Genomic DNA, 21,298 nt, shown 5'->3' on the forward strand with positions numbered 1-21,298 from the left:
AACAACATATATCGCACTCATTATAAGAAGCAAAAGGTTATATCAAAAATCATTAGTATATAATCACAGAAAAAAACTGGTTTAGAACCAGAAAAAATACAAAACAGATACATAGACACAGGACATTTCTTATAATTGTTTGGAATTGTTGTTCCCGCATAGACTTGCTCAATTAACTGCACATATGGAGTTCTTCATTTTATCTGTATGCATTTTTGTTCTTTACAAAAAAAAAAAAAAAAGAAAAAAAGAAAGAAAATAAAGGCTAGTATTTTACAAAAAGGGGAGTGTTCTTGATGACGGCGATGGATTTACACGGGAGTACGTCCAGTTCTTTAATCTTTGTACATTACATATTCCATTTCGGTCCCAGAAGACAAAAAAGAGTGTCTTTCTAAAGTGGTCAGAAATTAGGTCCTATATATATATATATATATAGTCTTCTTGAAAGGGCTTGCAGAATTTTGGTCCTTTAGTCTTTTTGTTTAACTGGCTCATTCGGATCATTGAATGGACATGTAGGGCCAGTTGAAGCTGCTCCCGGATAATAACATATCCCTGATGAGGGTTTCAATTGGAGTTTTACCTACCAAGCGAACGAAGAACAGCTGTTCTATTACTGACGATGAGACAGTGCGGAGAGAAGGCAGTCGCAGTAAAAGCTTGCCAAAGCGACTGGGCTGGTTTGGGTACTGGCTCCTCACGTACTCCTCCAGGGCGCACTGAGACTTCTCCTGCAGGCTCTCGATGTGTGCAGCATCTGACAGGCCGCAAGCGTCTGAATAGACAAAACACAGCACAGAAAAGAGGCCCAGGTTATCATTCAGCATCAGCATTACCGTTATGGACAAAGTGAGATGAACAAACATGATCCCAACATCATGCATCACGCAGCGTATGAGGCTGCCTGTGATAAAAATAAACTATACATCTGTGCAATCCCTCAAGAGTAGCAGAACGCACTTCCTGCGTTGTAAGGGGACACACCGCATGCACGCTTACAAATCAGACTAAACATACTACATACTGTAGTAGCTCGACTGAAGAAGATGGAGAAGGCGCTCATGCCTTGTGTCAAATATAGAATATCCAGCTGTATATTTGACAGAGAATTGGGCTTGGTAATAACCAAATAATGACCTAATTGCTCTCCAGATGCTACCGAGTAATTTCTCGCCCGATTCCCTGTACAAGCAGTTGCCTCTGTTGTGAGCAATCACATTTATTAGGCTACCGTGGACTTGCTTAAGGACACAGTCGCCGAAATTTCAAAGAACTATCCAACGATCCAACACAGGACACAGTCGCCGAAATTTCAAAGAACTATCCTACGATCCAACTGTCCTATATCAATTAATGACATGAATTAAAAACTTGTTTACAAATACCACATGAACACCAATGCAGTAAGCAAATAAACTAGCCCAACCACTGCCAGCATCAGTTCAGCCAAACGTCTTCGTGAACACCATAGTCAGGCCAATACCAATTCTGTCAGTATGCAAATATGGCGGCTGTATTGAACAAAATATAATGATCAAAATAAGAGTTAACGTTTTCTTCGGTTTACGTCTTAAAGTTTAAGGGCGTGGTGTACAACATGCCTCAGAGACTCATCTTAATTGCACTGGACTAGAAGACACTGTGATCAAATACAATTACCTTCTGAACTGTGCTAAGTCCATGCTAAAATCTCTCGGTTAAGTGACCTCCTGGGCAACTTTCCGCTGCAGCCAGCATGTGCAGAAAGCACTGCTATTAAATAATAATAATCATTAAAAAAAAAAAAAAAAAGAATTCAGGAACACAATGTAATGTTTTTCGTATGTCTAGGGATGTTTTTCTTGATAGTTTCTACTTAATTTACACTTAATCAGAAAGAACCCAAAAAGAGACAAAACCAAGGCCGCATTATTAATCCATCACGTGAAACATATAGGTCCAAAACTGAGTGCTGACAACAAATAAACATTTCTAGAATTTGCTAGTTATTTTTGAATCGTAGACTACTGCTTTCACGTCTTATGGATTAGGAAATCCTTTTATCCAGTTGTTCTGACTCGCTACCCGGTCCAGATCCCAAATTCCAATTCATTGTTAAGAATGGCAAGAAAGGTAACATGTGAGACTGACGTCATTGAGAAACAAGCACGACGTTACATTGGTGGGATAGATTAGATGTTCAAAACATTAAAAGTTATATATATATATATATATATATATATATATATATATATATATATATATATATATATATATATATATATATATATATATATATATATTTAAGATTTGGCATGCCATACAGATTCAGCAGTCACGCATATTTCTAAAAACTAAGGCAATAGGCCTACACAAAGTGTCCAAGCGACCTGGCCTACTTTAACTCGAACGCCTCTTCTTATTTCACCTTGAGGCAAAAACGACGACAAATTTATTGTCTACATTACACACACTACACAACATTACCAGTAAGCGATGCTTGTCTTGTTTCTGAGCCAAATAATTATATATATAAATAATTATATAGCCTAGGCTATACAATGCGTAGGTAAGCTATACAATTCCAACTGCTAAAATAAATAATGTTAATATTTATAATTTAAATAATATCCTACTTAGATCAAATCATAATTAAGACATACAATACGTAAGTAGTGTAATAGCTACTATTAAAAATACCAGTCCGTTTAAACCTTATTAACAACATTATATTTTTAATCGTCTGTTGACGAAAGAAAACCTATGTATGATAAACATCAATTACAATGCTATAGAGGTCTAAAGGGTAATTTGGTGTAGATCAATGTTTTGTTCAAATTGTTATAGCTTAGCTAATTTTATAGCTATTTGACAAATTAACCAGTCAATAAAAAGACAGACACCCGTCTAATTGATATATCTGCGCATTGATATAAAATATAATTTAAAAATACCGCCCGAGCTTAAAATCAATTATTATCAATAAAGGCCTTGGTAGTCACCTTTTCTCAATAGAGAGAGCCCCAGATGTATATTTGTATATGCACACTGCCTCATGTACATTTGTGAACCAAAGTGGTTGTGCAGATTTATGAAAGACATTCTGAACTAGATATGCACTTGATTGTACAATATTGGCCTAAATATTTTACAAACACAAAATTAATGTGAAATGCATATTCAAGCTGCTATTTAGAATTTTTTTGTTTTATGTATATTTGTCAACCTTCACAAATATTGCAAAATATACTTCAATGTCATCTGTGTTGACCACAATAATATGTGACATTTTGCATTACAATAAATATATAAAAAATGTGTGAATGCTTTGAATCGATCACATTTGAATTACCACTTTATAACTTTGTAAAATAAAAATATTTTACAGTACAAAGTCAGCTTGAGACCCACTAGTGAGCTATAGCGTCAACGCCGAAGCTTATCTACCCCGTATGCATTGCCCCCTTATGTCTGTGAGTAGGCCTCGTCTCACACACTCACCTGATGTGAAGAGCACTATTGCCTTAATGCAGCTGTATTCTGCAGAATCGACGTGCAGTGCTTTGAGCTTCTCGACCTGCTCCTGGAAGATACGAATGTGATCCATGAAGGCCACGACGCGGTCTGCCGACATTGGCGAGGCGTGCAGGCCGGCGGCGGCGAGCAATGGGGCCACATGTAGGGGCATGGAGCATTGAGCAGCGTTTAGCACAAATAATTCGCTCCATGTTAGTCTGAGCAGGGACACCTGGTCAGTGATCTGCAGGTCGGGAAAGAAAGGAATGTTCCTTGCCCATTCCACAGCACTGAAGAGCAGGCGAGCTGCAAGCTCACAGATGTTCTCGATCCCCATAATATTATTGGGCTGCATGCACTGGCTGCCATAGCGAGACGTAGGATAAGGCTCGGCCCGAAGTAGTAACGAGATGTATCCGGAGAGATAGCAATGACCGTTCAGAGGATCCCCGTTCGTTAGCGCGTACTGGCCCGGGTTCGGTTGGGTTGGAGGCATTCTTCCTCGCTGAACCGCTGACAAAAAGAAAGAAAGGGAGAGGAAATGTACATCCAGAACTGAGAAACATAATTGATGTGGAAGTGGAAGCTTTACTTCGAATGCATGAGTACTCTATACTGCTGTTTAAAATCTACGAAAATACCACAAAATAACAAACTGTTTACCATTATGTCTAGAAGAAAATAATTTCACGTGGTTCTTGAAGCCCTGCAACCTCATCGGTTATTAGATGTTAATATTTATATGGACTTCAACAGCTAGTATGAAGACACACAAACAGTCTCTAGCTCTCTCTCGGTCTCTTTTTTCGTCTTCATACACACATGCGCACACACACATACACAAGTACATATTACGATTCATATTTTTAATATTTTTTGTTTGATGTGCAAACATAGTCGACGAGGACCGGGGTTAAATCTCGACTAGTAGTAGAACTAGTCAGGCCACCAGCTTCTTTCTTATTACAAATGCTACACTCTAATAGGATAATATTTTGCCATAAATGCCTGTAATACATAGGCTATGCATAGATTTATTTACTAGTAATAAGTTTACAGTTAATTTAACGATTAGGATAGTGACTCCAAATCCTGAAAAATGTTATTCATAGTCGAGAAAGAAGACTTTGTTTTTGTATTGATTTCAAACAAAAATGCATTTATATAGGCACAGTCTTACGTTGAATTAATTATTATTTTAAAACAACATACGGGGTATAAATAGCAGTTTTGTTAGTCAGTTATTAACAGTAGACAGTAAGTTGCAAAGGCCATTGTTCGCATGCAGCTCTCAGGCTGAGAGGGGACAGACAGGCCTCTAAACGTTTACTCTAGGATATGGCGTAAACACAGAGCCACGTCTTACTTTTTTAGAGATAAAAAGATAGCCCATTATATCTTTTAGGTATACAATATGGGGTTAGAGAGTGTAGTAGCTTTTCGGCAGTCTAGTCCTTCTTCCAGCACGCACACGCTCTCTCTCTCTCTCTCTCTCTCTCACACACACACACACACACACATACACACACACACACACACACACACACTTAATCTCTCCTTTATCTTTCTTTTTTAGTATCTCATGTAATTGGCAGAGTTGAAATGGGTGCATATGATGCTTGCCTATCTATGCAAACAAAATTACTTTTTTAAGATGCATGCTGATCCTGGCAATTCTCGAGTAGGCTATTTACTAGGCTACTGCTTGTAGGCGCCCTCTGATACTCTTTAGCAAGCAATCAAAGCACGTTTATTTCGCGTTTGTATGTGTAGCTATAGTGCGAGCTTTATGTAGCCTAACATATATCTGAACATGAAACCTGTGTATAGCAATATAGTGTTGTGTTCAGAAAAATATTCACCTTCCCGCCGCATGCCCACTTTTAAACATTTCTTCAGCCTACAATATTGGCACTGATTACGGTGGTGCTGGTCAATAGGACAGTTCCTGTTGGCACGACATGTGTATGTTAAGTTCCTTCGGACACTCCTCTTAAAGAAACTTTTGCATCCTTCGCAGGTGAATTGACCATAGTGCTTGCCGCTCGATTTGTCCCCGCAAACAACACATTCTATATGCTGCTGACTCTGTCCAGAATTCTGGCTGCCCTTGTCGCCAGCCGTACCTGGTGTGGACGGTGGTCCTGGCTGACTGGGGGTCTGCGGAGTGTGTGGTGCCGCTGACGCCGCCTGCTGTTGCTCCCTCGCCGGCTGAGCTGCTGGATTGGGGCCGTTCGGAGGTCCTCCGGCCACGTCTTCCTGCGGATCTCGCCAGACGCTAACTACCATTGCCATATCTCGGGCCCGAAAAGTGATTTCAAGCGAACTGGTCGCTCGGATATCGGAGCAAGGAAAAGGGAAGTCTTATGAGAACGGCAGCGCGAATTCAGATCGGAGAACTCAATCTCATAGGAAAAAGGTAGAAGCAGCAAAAGATCAATACATTCAAAATACCGGAGTCGATAGAAAGGCACCCGATCAGGATATGCAGTTGTCGGGAGGCCAGTTCCAGGGTAAATCGCAGTCAGCCATTCGGGAACCCAGTCGTGTAGAGAGAAAGCGATCCCAGACGTAATAATAAAAAAATCGTTTTTCCTGAAAAAATACTGCAATAAAAATCTTCACGTTGAAGCAAAAATAATAGCTTTCTGTTGGACCGGAGATCCAAAGTGCTGTGCAAAATAAATTCCCCTCTTTTTTCTTCCTTGCTCCTCTCTCCGTATTCGCGGCTGGGGAGGAGGAAACACTGAAGAACGGATTTCTCTATCTATGTTCATGAATAAAGCTCATCTGGTCCAGCATGAGGAAAAAAAAAAAACGGCGCCCGAGTGCCTATGTAGTTTCACCTCTCCAGTAGGAACAGAGCAAGGATAAAGAAAAAGAAAAAAAAAACCCTAATGGAATATGTAAGAAGCAAAGACCCCAAAAAGAATGCGTTTTAACGGGAGTACCAGCGGAGCAATGTTTCCGAAACGGAGATCTGCGCGAATGTCTGTATATAGTGAACTTTGACACTACTATTGAAACTGACACGTTTCTATGGAGATCGCTGCGCCTTATATGGTGCTAGTGTCAAGGAGCCAAGAGAGGGGCTGCTGGCAGCTGATAATCAAAGGCGACTGACTGGTCAGAACCCTGCATCGAGGGGGAGAGAGAAAATGGGAGGCTAAGGTTAGCCAAGCCTCCTTCACTCCATTGGTTAGAGTCCTCGCTTCTCGCTACCTACGACTGAGGGCTCTGACAAGCACCATTTACATTGCGCTCGCCCCTGCGCTGCTATTTACTTTGAAACCCGATTAGAATGGGCCGTCTATTGTCACAAAAAGACGAAGAAATCCCAGAAAGAAGCGGCGAAAACGGGATGAAAGCAATGGGCGAACTATACGCGCACGTGAAATATAAACAAATGCGCGGCAGGCGGGAGGACTGGTGCGAGCAACACAAAGTTGAAAGTGTTTTGTTCGAAGCTGTAGTCTTAATTAAAAAGAAATACCCAATACAATGTCCAGATCTGAAATGGGAAGGACCCATTAACATTTTATGTTATCGTGACAGAACAATACCGGCTCGAAATTAAACCATAGCCTACATTCATGTCACTAATACACCCAGCTCTCAGTAAAACGATTAAATAAAAAAAGTATTAGGACGCGCGATGACAATCACTGACTGGAAACATATCAGCATAACGGAATGCTTTATCAGTAATAGGAAACAGATTAAACAGCCAGCCAGGGCACAAAAGAGGAATCAGAATACCATGATAGTGTAAAGTATGAAAATTTATAGTTTAATGTATGTTTTAACAGATTTATTAACGAGGGACGTTTTTTTGGTATTATGCGCAGGGAAACCGGCTTTTGTGCTTGAATGCCGAGAGCTGCGCTGTACAGGCTTATAATGTCTGGATCGGGCTGCCATCTAGCGTACAGTAGACAATTACAGCGACATAAAAATTAGTAATTTATTGTCATTTTAAGCATGTTTCCAAATGTGGCTCAGATATAAATTGCGCTGTGGGCAAAATGTGTTCTGATTTTGATTTTATTGATTTTATTGATTGATTTTATTTGTAAGACACATGCAACGTAAAAGTCTTTGATCCCGATAGTGCAATTTGTTTAACATTAAGTCTGGTTTCATTTAACAATGTCTGTAGCTTTTTAGAAATATTTGATTTTGCGAGAAACTATTTTGGCCACTATCCAGTTGACATATAACCGGGTAAAGGCCGTTAAAAATGCTTTTAGGTATTAAATTAACCTCTTAGTAGCTTTTATCATCTGACAAAATTTTTCACTAGAACTTTCTCATTTATGAACTCTGCATCAGAAGACCAAAAGTGTGTAAAAGAAGTTAAGAGGAAGAAAAACCAACATCCGACCGTTCACGAAACCCTCTATTAACTAATAGGTAGCCTGTTTTCAACTCGACCGCGGAGCTTCCTCCGTCGCTGCTCACACTGATCCGCTGAAACGCACGCTGCTGTCCTCTGTTCTTTGCAAAGGTGAAACGAATAAGATTAAAACGAACAAAGAGAAACTTCTGTAAGACTACCATCAAGGTTTTACTCCACAGATAGGGAAGAGAGCGAGAGGGGAGAGAGGGAGAGGGACAGCGAATGGGAACACAAGGCACGCATGAAAACAGCTCTGAATTAATGGTAAAGTGGACACTTGGACATTCAAAGTGCGCTCGTCCTGCGACTGGTGGGTATTACTTGGGATCGGCGGTTTCTCAGTTTGTTCCAGACTTGAAAGGCAAGTAGTATCACTTTCTGCAATTCCAGTATGAGTTGAAATTCATAGGCTATAAAAACCCCGCAATGTAGGCTACGTAAACGAGTATAAATCTAAAACCTAAAAAAACAAAAAAACAAAAAACAAAAACCCTATCAAATTAAGACCGCGAGACTGTCAGGTGAGAGAAATACGATTAACAGAACACGGGGAGATCGGTGGACGGAATTCTATCGATCACTTCCACTAGCCTACTTAATCTTTAAAGAAGAAGAAGAACGTTGTAGTGATGCGGAACTTTAAGAAACGCCTTTTCACCTGTGTTATTCGTCTTGTATGATCTCGTAATGGAAAGATCGATAGCAGTCTGTTTGTCTAAGAAGTGATAATGTCAACGGATTTAAAGGAAGATACAACAGACCTGTTCAGAATAAAGTAGCTAGGACTGACGGGAGCTACAGAAACATTTAAACAGTTTTGAGAAGTAGCAAAAAATATGCTGAAAGAAATAAAATCTTTTTTTGGGGATCATATTTGTGTGTGTGTTAGGCCTTGTAGTGAGTTCATTCTAGAAGGAATGTAAATTACTCATAAAAAATGTTTCTCATGAGTTGTAATGAATGATTTATTGATAGAAAGTAAATAAAGTGCAAGACAATGTTCAAAAAGTCAATTGCAATGTTTTACATGAAATTATGAGGGATAATTAGCATTATAAAATAATAATAATAAATGAAGTAATCTAATTTATTGGATAATACTGTGATCACCAAGCTGTTACCTTTTTTAAATGAATGATGGTTCATGAGATGCCACTTTATGATATGTAATTATGTGTGATAAAATCACAACAATAATAATAATAATAATAAAATTAATCGTTTCAAAGCACCTCATGCAATTTGTAATATGGTGTTAGATTTATTAATGACCGTGCAACCTAGTTAAAATATCAAATAAACAACATATACAATCTAGTCTAATATGCTCCCTAAGAGCTGCTCGAGTAATAAAATCCCAATGGCGGACCTCCTGCCAAGTGAGCACGAATGTAAATACGCTCGGGTTAGATGGTATAAACTCTAAGAACACAGCAGGGATGAAATATTTTCCTTCCCTCGTTTTATCAGACTCCTCTGGAGCTACATTTAACTAAAGAACCAATGAAAACAAAATATTTATAAAATGTTTAGCTATTTACGTTTTTATTTTTTATTCTTTACTGGTACAAAAGTAAACGCAATTTTCATTAACCACAATGAAGAGTTTAGCATGATAAAGCTAAACTTATACAATGACTGGATAATTTAGATTGAAGACATGCCTGAATTGTCTGTGTTGTTACCAGTCCTGCAATGAGCACAGTTTAATATATATATATATATATTTTTATTAAATTGTATTTTAATTTTAAAACAATCATCACTTATACAATTGTTGTATGTTTACATATGTTTAAATATATAGGCAGGTTTAAATAGCAACTAAACAGGACAAAAATATACTTGTAAAAATACCGAGTAATCAACAAAAAAGTCATCAACAAGCAATATTTCAAAACTGTCAGTTGATGATCACTACCTTGCAATAAACACAACACTTTTTAATACAAAATTGCGGAGACATTAAATGTGATAAACAGTTTGGAGCGCTTTATTATGGTGTAGTCTTAAGCATATCCGTTATTACCGTTGAATTGAAGAAAACAAATTTCATGTCAAGACACAGATTTTGTTCTTGGTTATAGATATATCCTGCTGTCTCTAATAATCTCACAATTTTAAACACATTGCGCGCCTCTCTAATGCGATGGTGGGTTTTTGTCACTTTGAGTAGTAGTGAGTTGAAAGGGAAGAGGAGGGGGCTTTTGTTCAGTTTGATCCCTAACTATTTGGGGGCTAAGATTGGTGTGAAAGGGATGAGAAGGTCACTTGAAATCGTCTTTTATCCACTGCCATTTTCTCTATGGATCAGCAACTTTCAATGGACATCATCTAATCGCTCTTAATGGAAAGGGTAGTGAGGAGAGATGTCGAAAATATCTTAAACCACGCCACTTAATATTACTGCATGGGCTTTTAAAAAGACGTACTCATTAATGTTGCACAAAATCACTCAAACGTCCCCCCCCACCCCCAAGTTGTCTATTATAATAAAGGCCTAAACGCTCCCATCATGCTTTTGGCACATTTGAGTTTTTAATAGTTTGAAGATTGTTCTGAATTTTGCCTGTAGGCGTCATAAGAAACATTATGTCTAGCCACTTTACATTTTGCGAAATATGACCAACTTTACCTCTGTAGATTATTTTCTTTAATTTGTTTTTCTTTTTTAAGAAAAATAGATGATCTGTTTATCTAATAATAGACTATTATAGAGTTTCTTTAACTTGACCTTACTTCAAATGCACAGAAACGGGCGAATCATCTAACTGCCAGTGTGGGGCTCTGTCGATTGCCTGATTAAGGTGGCCGTCACTGGGGATCCAGAAAAACAGGTAGAAAAATATCGTTATTTTTACAGCTTATAGATTTTTGAGTGCCCACAAAACTAAATGCATTGTCAAATTGCGAATTAATAATGAAATAGAGGTGACTGTAATTGTCCACAATGGGGGAAATTTTCTTTCTAGTTAGGAGTTTAGAGTTACTGTCAGTTTATGATGGAGGTAATGGCTTTATTGCTCACAAACCATCATCTATTTAGAGCTTATGTGCTAATTGCCTTGGATGGTCTCAGAGACCAAGATCATAAATCCGTTAGCAGTTAAAACAAGTCAGAGCCACAATAATTAGACTACTTTAAGCTTTTGAAATTTCCTCAAAATGCATGAAAACCACAACAATGACACTAAAGCGCACAATGTATTTTGTCAGCAAATCTTAAATGAGTAAGATCCATGTCAGACATAGGCCTAGGCGAAAGGCATTAATTTAACAACACAGACAAGATTTATTAACGTCTGAAAATAATTGATTAAAAATACATATTTTTAATGACAGTAAAACTAGGTGTCGATGTGTCTCTGTGTTATTTAATTAGTTTGAGCAAACATATGGAGGGGGGGGGGGTAAATGATAAAGATACAGTACAGACCAAAAGTTTGGAAACATTAGTATTTTTAATGTTTTTGAAAGAAGTTTCTTCTGCTTATCAAGCCTATATTTATTTGATCAAAAATACTGAAAAAAAATTAATATTGTGATATATTATTACAATTTAAAATAATTGTTTTTAAATTTATTATACTTTAAATTATCATTTAGCTGAACAAAGCTGAATTTTTAGGATCATTATCACATGATCCTTTAGAAATCATTCTAATATGATGATTCATTATCAAAGTTGGAAACAGTTTCGAGAGCATCCTGACGAGCTGCATCACTGTGTGGTATGGCGTCTGCAACGCGTCCTGCCGAAAGACTCTGCAACGCATAGTGAGAGCAGCTGAGAAGATCATTGGTGTCTCTCTCCCCTCCCTCCAGGACATTTATGGAACACGTCTCACCCGCAAAGCCCTCTGCATCACAGGTGATCCCACTCACCCATCACACAGCTTCTTCAGCCTGCTACCATTAGGGAGGAGACTGCGGAGTCTCCAGGCCAGGACCAGCAGACTGAAGGACAGCTTCATCCACTAGGCTGTCAGGAAGCTGAACTCCCTCCCGAACTTGCCCCCCCCCCCTTCTGCCCCAGGCACCACTGAACTATGAACCCCCAACCCCCCCCACACACACACACTAATTATATGATGGCATGCACTAGTCACTTTGTGCAGCATTGGTCTGCTCACTACCTCATTCAGCATGGAACTGACGTCATTCCACTACCTCATCAGTCAGTTAAATAAAATAACTGCTCTTGAGCCCTTTGTCACTTGTCACTTTAATCAGACTTAATAAGATATTTTTAATAAGGGATTTTTTTTGCACAAAACTTTTATCTGCACTGTTGTTCACTTCATTGATTTGCACTATATCTGTCATTTGACTTGCGCTGCTTTATTTAACTTTATTTTTAATTTTATTATATGCCTTTTTTTTACATTGCCTTATTGTATAGTTGTATCTACATTTTATATTTGATCTAGATTTTTTAGGCGTTAATGTTAATGTTATCTGTATGCACCGGGGTCTGAGAGTAACGCAATTTCGATTCTCTGTATGTATGTACTGTACATGTGGAAATTGACAATAAAGCAGACTTGAACTTGAACTTGAACAGTTCTGCTGCTTAATATTTTTTCAGAACATGCGATACTTTTTTAGGATACTTTTATGAATAAAAAGTAAAAAAAAAAGAAGCTATGTTTTTAAAATCTAAATATTTTGTAATAACAATACACTACTGGTCAGTAATTTGGGGTCAGTAATTTTTTTTCTTTCTTCTTTTTAAATAAAATCAATACTTTTATTCAGCAAGGATGTGTTAAATAGATAAAAAGTGATAGTAAAGAAAATATATTATTAGAATACATATTATTAGAATTATTTTATTATTTTGAATAAATGCAGTTCTTTTTAACCTTTTATTCATCAATTATATTAGACAGCAGAACTGTTTCCAACACTCATAATAAATCAGAATATTAGAATGATTTCTAAATGATCATGTGATAGACTGGATGTTACATGTGACACTGAAGGCTGGAGTAATGATGCTGAAAATCCAGCTTTGCATCACAGGAATAAATTATTTTTTTAAGTATATTCAAATAGAAAATTATTATTTTAAGTTATAATAATATTTCACAATATTACTGTTTTTTTCTGTATTTCTGATCAAATAAATGCAGGCTTGATGAGCAGAAGAAACTTCTTTCAAAAACATAAAAAATAGTAATGTTTCCAAACTTTTGGTCTGTACTGTATATCCACAAGGGCATAAGGAAAGGAAGCAGAAGTAGAACGTCAGGTGCACGTAAGTAAGGCACGCTTTCGTAGTGTTCATAGTAAGGGGAGCTTTTTTTCGAAGGACCTTCTCTTTGTTTTCAGTTCATCAGAATCAAGAGGACATTGAATAAACAATAATAATGTTATATATATATATATATATATATATATATATATATATATATATATATATATATACATATACATATATATATATATATATATATATATATATATATATATATATATATATATATATATAATTAAAAAGTAATTGTACACATTGCATCCCGAGAACAAAAAGGTGGTTGTATAAATCACTGAATGCTATAGCAGCTTACCCAATGGGGTCCGCATGTCACGTGATAGGCCCAAATTTACATGCACACTACACACTAGGCTTACTTTAGTCCTACTTAGCTTAAACCTAAATGACTTTTGATGACTATAAATGTCAGAAGATAACACGTGCTACTAAAATATTTTTATAAGCAAATAAATGAATTAATCTTAAAATCATTTTCATTAACATCTGTGAAGTTAGCATAATCGCAGCTGCGGCGTTAGGGCGGGGCTTGACGGGGCTATAGCAGGGGGGCAGGGTTTCATATTTTTTGAAGCACTCCCGGGCGCCGCCATTGGCTAGCGGACCCCCACCTGCTGTTAGCATTCCATTGACTCCCATTCATTTTGGCGTCACTTTGACAGCGAGTAACTTTACATCTGAGGGGTTTAAATACTCCATTTGTCCATTAATTATTGCTAAAGAAAAACGAAAATGCATAAAAGGATCCATTACCGTGTATCTTACGTTATGGTCCCGTAGAAGCCGTTTTTGTAAAAAATACGCTAACGATTGCGTCATAACCAGCGACTCTCTGTCGCACAGTAGAGAAATTACCATATGGACAGGAGGAGAAGCTCGCAGAAAATCTTTTACTGTCTATGAGGCTATCGGGGGGACGTGGAGGCATAAAGTCAAGGGAGATAATTAATCAGAATACTTACCAAAATTTGCTCCTGTTCACTCTCGCCTTCTCTGGAAGATTCGGTGGGTGATTCAGATATCTCTTGACACAGCGATTAGAAGACTTACAGGTTTCTCACGTGACATTTACGTCATCAAGCTCAGTTTGAGTCTGCGCAGTCCGCCCGACACCCAGGAAGTGCGTGCTTCTAATTGAATTCACTTGTCTCCGTTGAATCCAATGGGGTCGCTGTGTCCATTTCTTTTACTGTCTATGGGCTATAGCCCCATCAGAAACTTGCTTAGCGCTGGCCATGATCTCTTAATTATGTTCCGTTTTTTTTTCACTTCCATTAACATTGAAAAATAACTATAAAAAAAAAAATAGTTATAATAATAATAATATGTGGCCTATAAACAATTTATATTATGGGGGAGGGGTAAAGCAACACAAGCAAGCAACGCGCAAAACTGTGTCATAGAGTTACGCTCTGGAGTTCATCAAAGAGAAAGTGAAAGTACAAAAAAATAAACACTGACGGAGCTTTTTAACACTGCATTAACGGCGCACATTCTCTGAGACACATTTGCTTGAACATTTGCTGATAACAGAGTAGTCTTAAATTATTTCCTTAATATTTCTCTTGTGGCCCGTATAGTGAAAAACATGACAATAAAGGTATTTCATGTTAAACAGTTTGTTTTTGAAAATCGGTGAACGTAATAAAGCCGCTCTTCATTTTAATTGATGACTGCAGTGTTAATAATTGTAATTATAGGCCTATACTTCATTATATAAATTATTAAACCTGTAAAAATAAATAAATAAATAAGTAAAAAAAATTTTTTAATGAGGAGTAAGCTAATAGTGTAAATATTATCATCAGTGCATCATGTTGATACATACAATTCTTTAATGTAATTTAATAATAAAAATAACCTTAATAGGTTAATGATAATATGCCTAATAATAAGAATAATGGGTTGCACGGTTGCACTTTATTTTACAGTACGTGTACTTACATGTACTTATAGTGTACTTACAGTGTATTTATCTAAGAACGTTCTGTTAATAAAGGGTAACTACAAGGGGTAGGGTTAGGTTTTTGTATAGGTTCAGGGTTACCTAGTTATTACATAGTTATTGTAATTACTATAATAAGTACATAGTATGTACATGAGGAACAGGACTGCAAAATAAAGTGCTACGTACAGGCCTACATTCATTGGAAATGCTAAATCCTCTTAATGTTGCATATTTTTGATGTTTTTGACAATATCTCTGGCTGTTGTCGACACATGATACGATGCAACAGTGCTATCTCATGACCAATTTGTACGGATTTTACGTGGTAGCTAATTGGTACAAATTTGTACGACCTCACTCCTACGATTTGTCTAGACTGGTTCGGTTGGCGGAATTTGCATGCTATTTAGAACCTGGAGCCCCCACTGCATAATCTGCTTTTACAAATCAGGGAAATCTGACAACTGACAGCTGCAAACGATGCGCTGAAATTCTAATAACACAATGTGCTGGGTTTTTACGGATTTTAGTTACGATAACAGCGTGATTTGCAACCCAGCTCAGCAGACAATAAGCTATAAAAACAAAACAAAAACAAATAATATTTAATAAATACATTAATCCAGACATATTAGTTAAACTTTGTTATTACAAGGTATTCACCACTAGGCCTTTTTGTTTTAGGAAACAAGGGGTTAATTTAATTTCTGTAGGAATTCAGCACTTCCCTATATAAAAAAGTATCCGAAGTATCCCACATCCCCATATCATTCATAATCCTACAGAGATTGCACAGAAACTAAATATTCACACTACTGTTATCTGCTTAAACCTGTTGCCAATGCATTATGTTAAGGTTTTATGTATGTCCGAGCAATAGCAAAGCCATATAAGCCGTAAATATGCACAGTTTAACACGAGCGGATGAATTCTTAGGAAAGCAGAGTGAAGATAAGCGACTGTATTTGAGGGAAAGCGCTTTTGTTGTGTGGTGGAGAGTCACATATTCTTATTGGTCTGTTTAAACCGACCTGCAGCAGGAATTTAATTGGAATTTTGTTTGTTTTAGGCACATCCACACTTGAAGACAAGAGATTAATTGCTTTAAAAAGGGTCTTAATGTACAGATAAAGAGACCTAATGTCTGACTTTTCCCAACATAAATATCAATATAAATTTATGTTGATAAATTTATAAAACAGTTTTATGTACAGACAAATGTTATTAATATTACTATAATCATGATATATAAACCAAACACACAGTCAGAAACACATACAAATATCAGGTATTTGTTGAGGTGTCAGATGAAGTCATAGAAGTGACAGAATGTGTGAGAAGAGACCCTAAGGAACATATAACTTACTCATGTCTACTAAGAACTACCATGTATTGTTTTTATAAACAGAGATTAACACACTCTCTAAATTAAACTTTAAATGACAAAAATCTAATCTCCCTCCTCTCCAAACATACAGCTTCAAGTATCAACATTTTACAGTATCAGAGAAAATAGCTTCCCCTCTGCTTTGCCTTGTAAAGTCAAAATGGTGAAGAAAAAATAAAAGGTTAAAGCAACAGTTTTATGGAACAATGTTGAGTCATACGGTAATTGAATTTGGGTTTTCACTTTGCTGGGTACTTAGTCACATTAGGGCTATTTATATTTATAGTCACATTTACAGTAGGCCTACTAGCAGATTGGGTAACACTTTACAATAAGGTGCATTAGTTAACATTAGTTAGCTACTTTAGTTAACACAGAGTAAGCATGAAAAATACTTCTACAACATTTATCTTAGTTAATGTTAATTTCAATATTTACAAATGCATTTAAAATCAAAAGTTGTGCTTGTTGTTAATTAACATGAACTTACAATGACCAACCATTTTTTCATTAACTACCATTAACATTAAGCATTAACTAATGGAACTGTATTGTAAAGTGTTACTGCAGTTTGTTTGAGGCTAGAGCTAAATTGATGATGACTTCCCTCATCCCCCCAGCTATCACAAACATCTAGTGTGTCATCTAAAAATGAATATTTGCCAGGTTTCTTAATTTCACATCATATTTAGACTCATAGTACTGTGTGCCATTATCTTGTGCACCATTTCACTATTATTTTAATTAATAAACATGATTAACTAATTTAACAGTTTTACATCATGCCGATTTGTATAAATTGAGAAACAGAGAACATCCAGGTACCTCAATGATACGTCAAGAGTTATGACTGAAATTATCTTCTACACTATGATACATGATGTGACAGGTACATCCTTATCACATCATCTACATAATGTAATGAAGCATCAGAAGTCACTTGCATGTTTCCCTTCAGTCATCAGACTCTAGATTTGCTGAAGATTTATTATGTTTGATTAAATAATCATACCAATGAATGAACTACAGAACTAATTGTTAAGGGTGTGGTGTAGTGTATCTATGTAAAACTATGTATCTATGTAAACAATGCATATCATACTTGTATCTGTTTAGTCTCACTCCCAGTAACCCTCAGTCATGTGTTCAACATTATGACAGACCTTCTGCTATGGATTTAAACAATAAAACCTGAATCAGGAATCTGGACAAAAGCAGCACTTACTGTATTATTTGGCTGCATGCCATTTTTCTTGTTACTTAGCAAAAGTTTCCTTATTATTTCTATCATCTTGTTTTTGACAAAGAAACTAGAGACTAAATATGATGTTTTGAACACTGTTGATATCATGTCTACTTCCTTGTCAAAGGCAATAAAATAAGGAAGATAAGGCAGTTTGCCCACCAAATAATAATGTGTACCTGTATTTTCCATAGTCTCTCTTTTGTCACTCCTTTTTCCCTCTTCATCAGAATATTTATTTATCAAGTATTTCTTTGTCAGGTAGCTTAGTGATCGATAGCCTAGTTGTAGTGTCGCTGAGGAATTCACTCCTTGTCTGTGTGTCTTCATTTCCTTGCAATCACTTCATGAAGGCAATATACACATAACCTCAGATGATCTGTGAACTTTCAGCTTAATGAGACAATTGCACACTCTCAATAAGCATAATCTTTTTCTCTTTCTTTTTCAGATTCTCAAAGACAGGCAGCTACAGTATGAGATGTCCGCAGGCTTTAGGTGGAAAAACACACGCAAGTGGTTTGATTATGCTTATTGATAAGCACACCTACACCCATAGAATGTAAAAACCTCACTCTCTTGTACTGTACACGAGTGTACCTCTATCAGTTCTATCTGTCTGCAAAGGAAAATAATGCAGCCATCATTCTTAAACATTCCTCTTCACCTTTTAAAACATCAGCTTTTGATAAATATAGGCAGGTTACCAGAGCTCTTATTTAAATTTCAGAGAAACTGTATGTTTTCAAAAGTTAAAGAGGACCGAATACAGACAGCTGTGGCACTCTCTCCACCCCATGGTTAGGACAGCAGTTAGTGGGGGACTTCCTGCATGGAAAGCTGTGTATGTTTTCCTTCAGTGAATTGAACATCCTGCAGATCTTAAATTCCAGTCAGCAGTAAACTCCCTGACCTCTGAGCACAAAATTAGTCACATCATATAAGCAAAAGACAAGAGGGAAAAGAAGGATTGCAAAACAGAACGGAAAGATATAGTATAAAGAAAGATGACAGAGAGAGAATGACGAATAATGTAAACTTACACATTTTCAATTTTCCTAATTATTTATTGAAACTAATATAGATCATTAATTATAATTTTGGTTATATACTGGAATCTATGTAACCAAAACAGTTTTTTTTTCCAACAGTATTATTTTTTAAAGGGTTACTCCACCCCAAATTAAAAATTTTGTCAGTAATCACTTACCCCCATGTCGTTCCAAACCTGTAAAAGCTTTGTTCGTCTTTGGAACACAATTTAAGATATTTTGGATAAAAACCGTGAGGCTTGTGACTGTCCTATTAACTGCCAAGTAAAATATACTGTCAAGGTCCAGAAAAGCATGAAAACCATCGTCAGAATAGTCCATCTGCCATAAGTGGTTCAACCGTAACATTATGAAGCAACGAGAATACTTTCTGTATGCGAATAAAACAAAAATAATTACTTTATTCAACAAATCGTCTCCTCTGTCTTTCTGCATCAGCTTAGTGCCATTTTGGGGAATATCCACTGAATGCAGGCAGCGTACGCTCTTCTGTGTCAGCTGAGACACAAGGATATGTTTTCTGTGTGTATTTGCGCTTTGATTTGAAAGAAAACAGTGCATCCGTGCAGCGCGGCTGACACAGAAGAGCGTATGCTGCCTGCGTTCAACTCATATTCTCCAAAATGGTGCTAAGGTGATGCAGAGAGCCACAAAGGAGATGAATTGTTGAATTAAGTCATTATTTTTGTTTTCTTCGTGTTTCTAGTTAACATTATGGTTGAACCACTGATGGCAGATGGACTATTCTGATGATGTCTTTCATACTTTTCTGGACCTTGACAGTGTTATTTACTTGGCAGTTAATAGGACAGTCACAAGACTCCCGGTTTTCATCCAAAATAGCTTAAATTATGTTCCGAAGATAAACTAAGCTTTTACGGGTTTGGAACGACATGGGGGTAAGTGATTAATGACTAAATTTTCATTTTGGGGTGGAGTAACTCTTTAAGCTAGTCCTAGTTTTATTTTTTGTAAAATATGCAAAACATTTCTAGCTATTTCTTCCTGTCCTGACCATATGTTATTTTGGAGTTAGGCTAATTCAGTCAAATTACGAAATATTTTTTTGGTTGAATAAAACCAGTACATTTATTGTACAACATGGAACACATTTGTTAGGTTATGTAATGACATTTTTATCTATTTATTTATTTCAGTATAACTAATCACAGGAAAATATGGGACAGTGAACAAAACAACCCATATAAATCGATCTAGTCATCATATTGCAATGCTCGTAAACATAATTTTGTGAGATGTCATATATGTGAGATCCATTTGTTTATTAAGATGCATGAATGCAATAAAAGGCACAATATTTTACTGTATTATACCATTCTATGTCCAATAACACAGTCATGTAAACAGCCATGAAAGTGTTAGATTTCATCTGGTATTACAAGGACAGGTTTATCACTTTCAGCATATGCGGTTAACCCTATCTGCCTATCAATAAACCCTATCAATAAACCCTATCAATAAACCCTATATGTGTTTATTGAGCTATTATCCATTGACTGGTGAAATAAACTACTCACCAGTCAACATATGTTCCTGATTTTCAGAATTTATTTGATTTTAAACCATGTGTTTTCTGTTTTGAAATGATTATGGAGCTTTGCGACAGAGCATTCTCTCAGGATCACAAACATTTGGTGAAACATATGATTTTACAAAAGTATGTTTTCAGCTTGATGAGCAGTGGTGAATTTTCCTTTCTAATAATAACAACAATAAAAATAACATACATATACACATCACAGTATATTCATTGGTTATATATTTAATGTTTTTGACCTTATTCCTACTGTCCTGAAATATCTCCATATTTCTAGTTATCTAAAAAAAAAAAAAAAAAAAAAACACACGTAAAGGTAAGTGGCATCCCCTCATTACTTGGAAGGGCTGGTTCTGTCTTATGTTCACAACTCTGTGAGGTTTTTCTGCGTAGCAGCACCACAGGTGCACAACAACTGATAAATCCAGAGATGCCATACTATAATGTAATGTATAATGTATTCCTCTATGTGTTTTTTACTGTATGGAATGTAACATGTTTATGATCTGACCAGTGTTGAAGTTTGACTTATCTGAATGCCTCTAAATAAATTATTTTGGAGTATGTGCGTATGATTTTTTTCCCCTACTGTTTCTCATTTCCTATGTTTCCCTTTATCTGAAAACATATGCTTTATCTGGAATATTATTGTGTACAGCTCTCAAAGGACAGAGTTGATTCCCAGAGCAGATCACATGACCCTATCATGTGCAATGAAGATGTTCTTTTAAATTCTATGTTGTTATAATTGTGCATCCCCCTATGTTTTCACTTATTTTTGTTGGTGCTGACACTTGCCCTGCTTCAGTAAACTGGAGGAGAGGCCAAGGAAATTGACTCCTGCATTACACTGCCTAATCACTGGAACAATGTGAGTAAATGTGTGGCCTTCTGAACAATGTGATACCACATGATGTGGTGGGTGGAAAAGAAAT

General features: G+C 36.6%; 1 protein-coding gene across 2 annotated transcripts; it reads right to left on the reverse strand.

The window, feature by feature from the left end:
• Positions 1-211: 211 nt before the first annotated feature.
• LOC132138860 (nuclear receptor subfamily 2 group F member 1-A-like) lies at positions 212-6,619 on the reverse strand. Of its 2 annotated transcripts, XM_059547711.1 has the most exons (4): positions 5,625-5,757; positions 5,361-5,446; positions 3,484-4,011; positions 212-778 (listed from the first exon to the last, which is right to left on the reverse strand). In XM_059547711.1, exons 2-4 carry the CDS (start codon positions 5,371-5,373, stop codon positions 504-506), a joined length of 816 nt encoding a protein of 271 aa, XP_059403694.1. In that variant the 5' UTR covers positions 5,374-5,446; positions 5,625-5,757; the 3' UTR covers positions 212-503. The 2 variants fall into 2 exon arrangements, with proteins under 2 accessions (XP_059403694.1, XP_059403693.1); XM_059547710.1 differs by having other exon boundaries at positions 5,361-6,619.
• Between the last annotated feature and the right edge of the window lie 14,679 nt (positions 6,620-21,298).

This window comes from Carassius carassius, chromosome 4, assembly GCF_963082965.1.
Source record: "Carassius carassius chromosome 4, fCarCar2.1, whole genome shotgun sequence".
In the NCBI taxonomy this organism is placed as follows: domain Eukaryota; kingdom Metazoa; phylum Chordata; class Actinopteri; order Cypriniformes; family Cyprinidae; genus Carassius; species Carassius carassius.

Excerpts from the sequence above, each read along its gene's own strand:
- LOC132138860 (XM_059547710.1), bottom strand. The coding sequence starts at position 5,793 with ATGGCAATGGTAGTTAGCGTCTGGCGAGATCCGCAGGAAGACGTGGCC. Across the intron at positions 4,012-5,360 it reads AGTGGGCATGCGGCGGGAAG|CGGTTCAGCGAGGAAGAATG; the intron begins GTGAATATTTTT and ends TCTTTTTGTCAG. Across the intron at positions 779-3,483 it reads AATAGTGCTCTTCACATCAG|ACGCTTGCGGCCTGTCAGAT; the intron begins GTGAGTGTGTGA and ends TTGTCTATTCAG.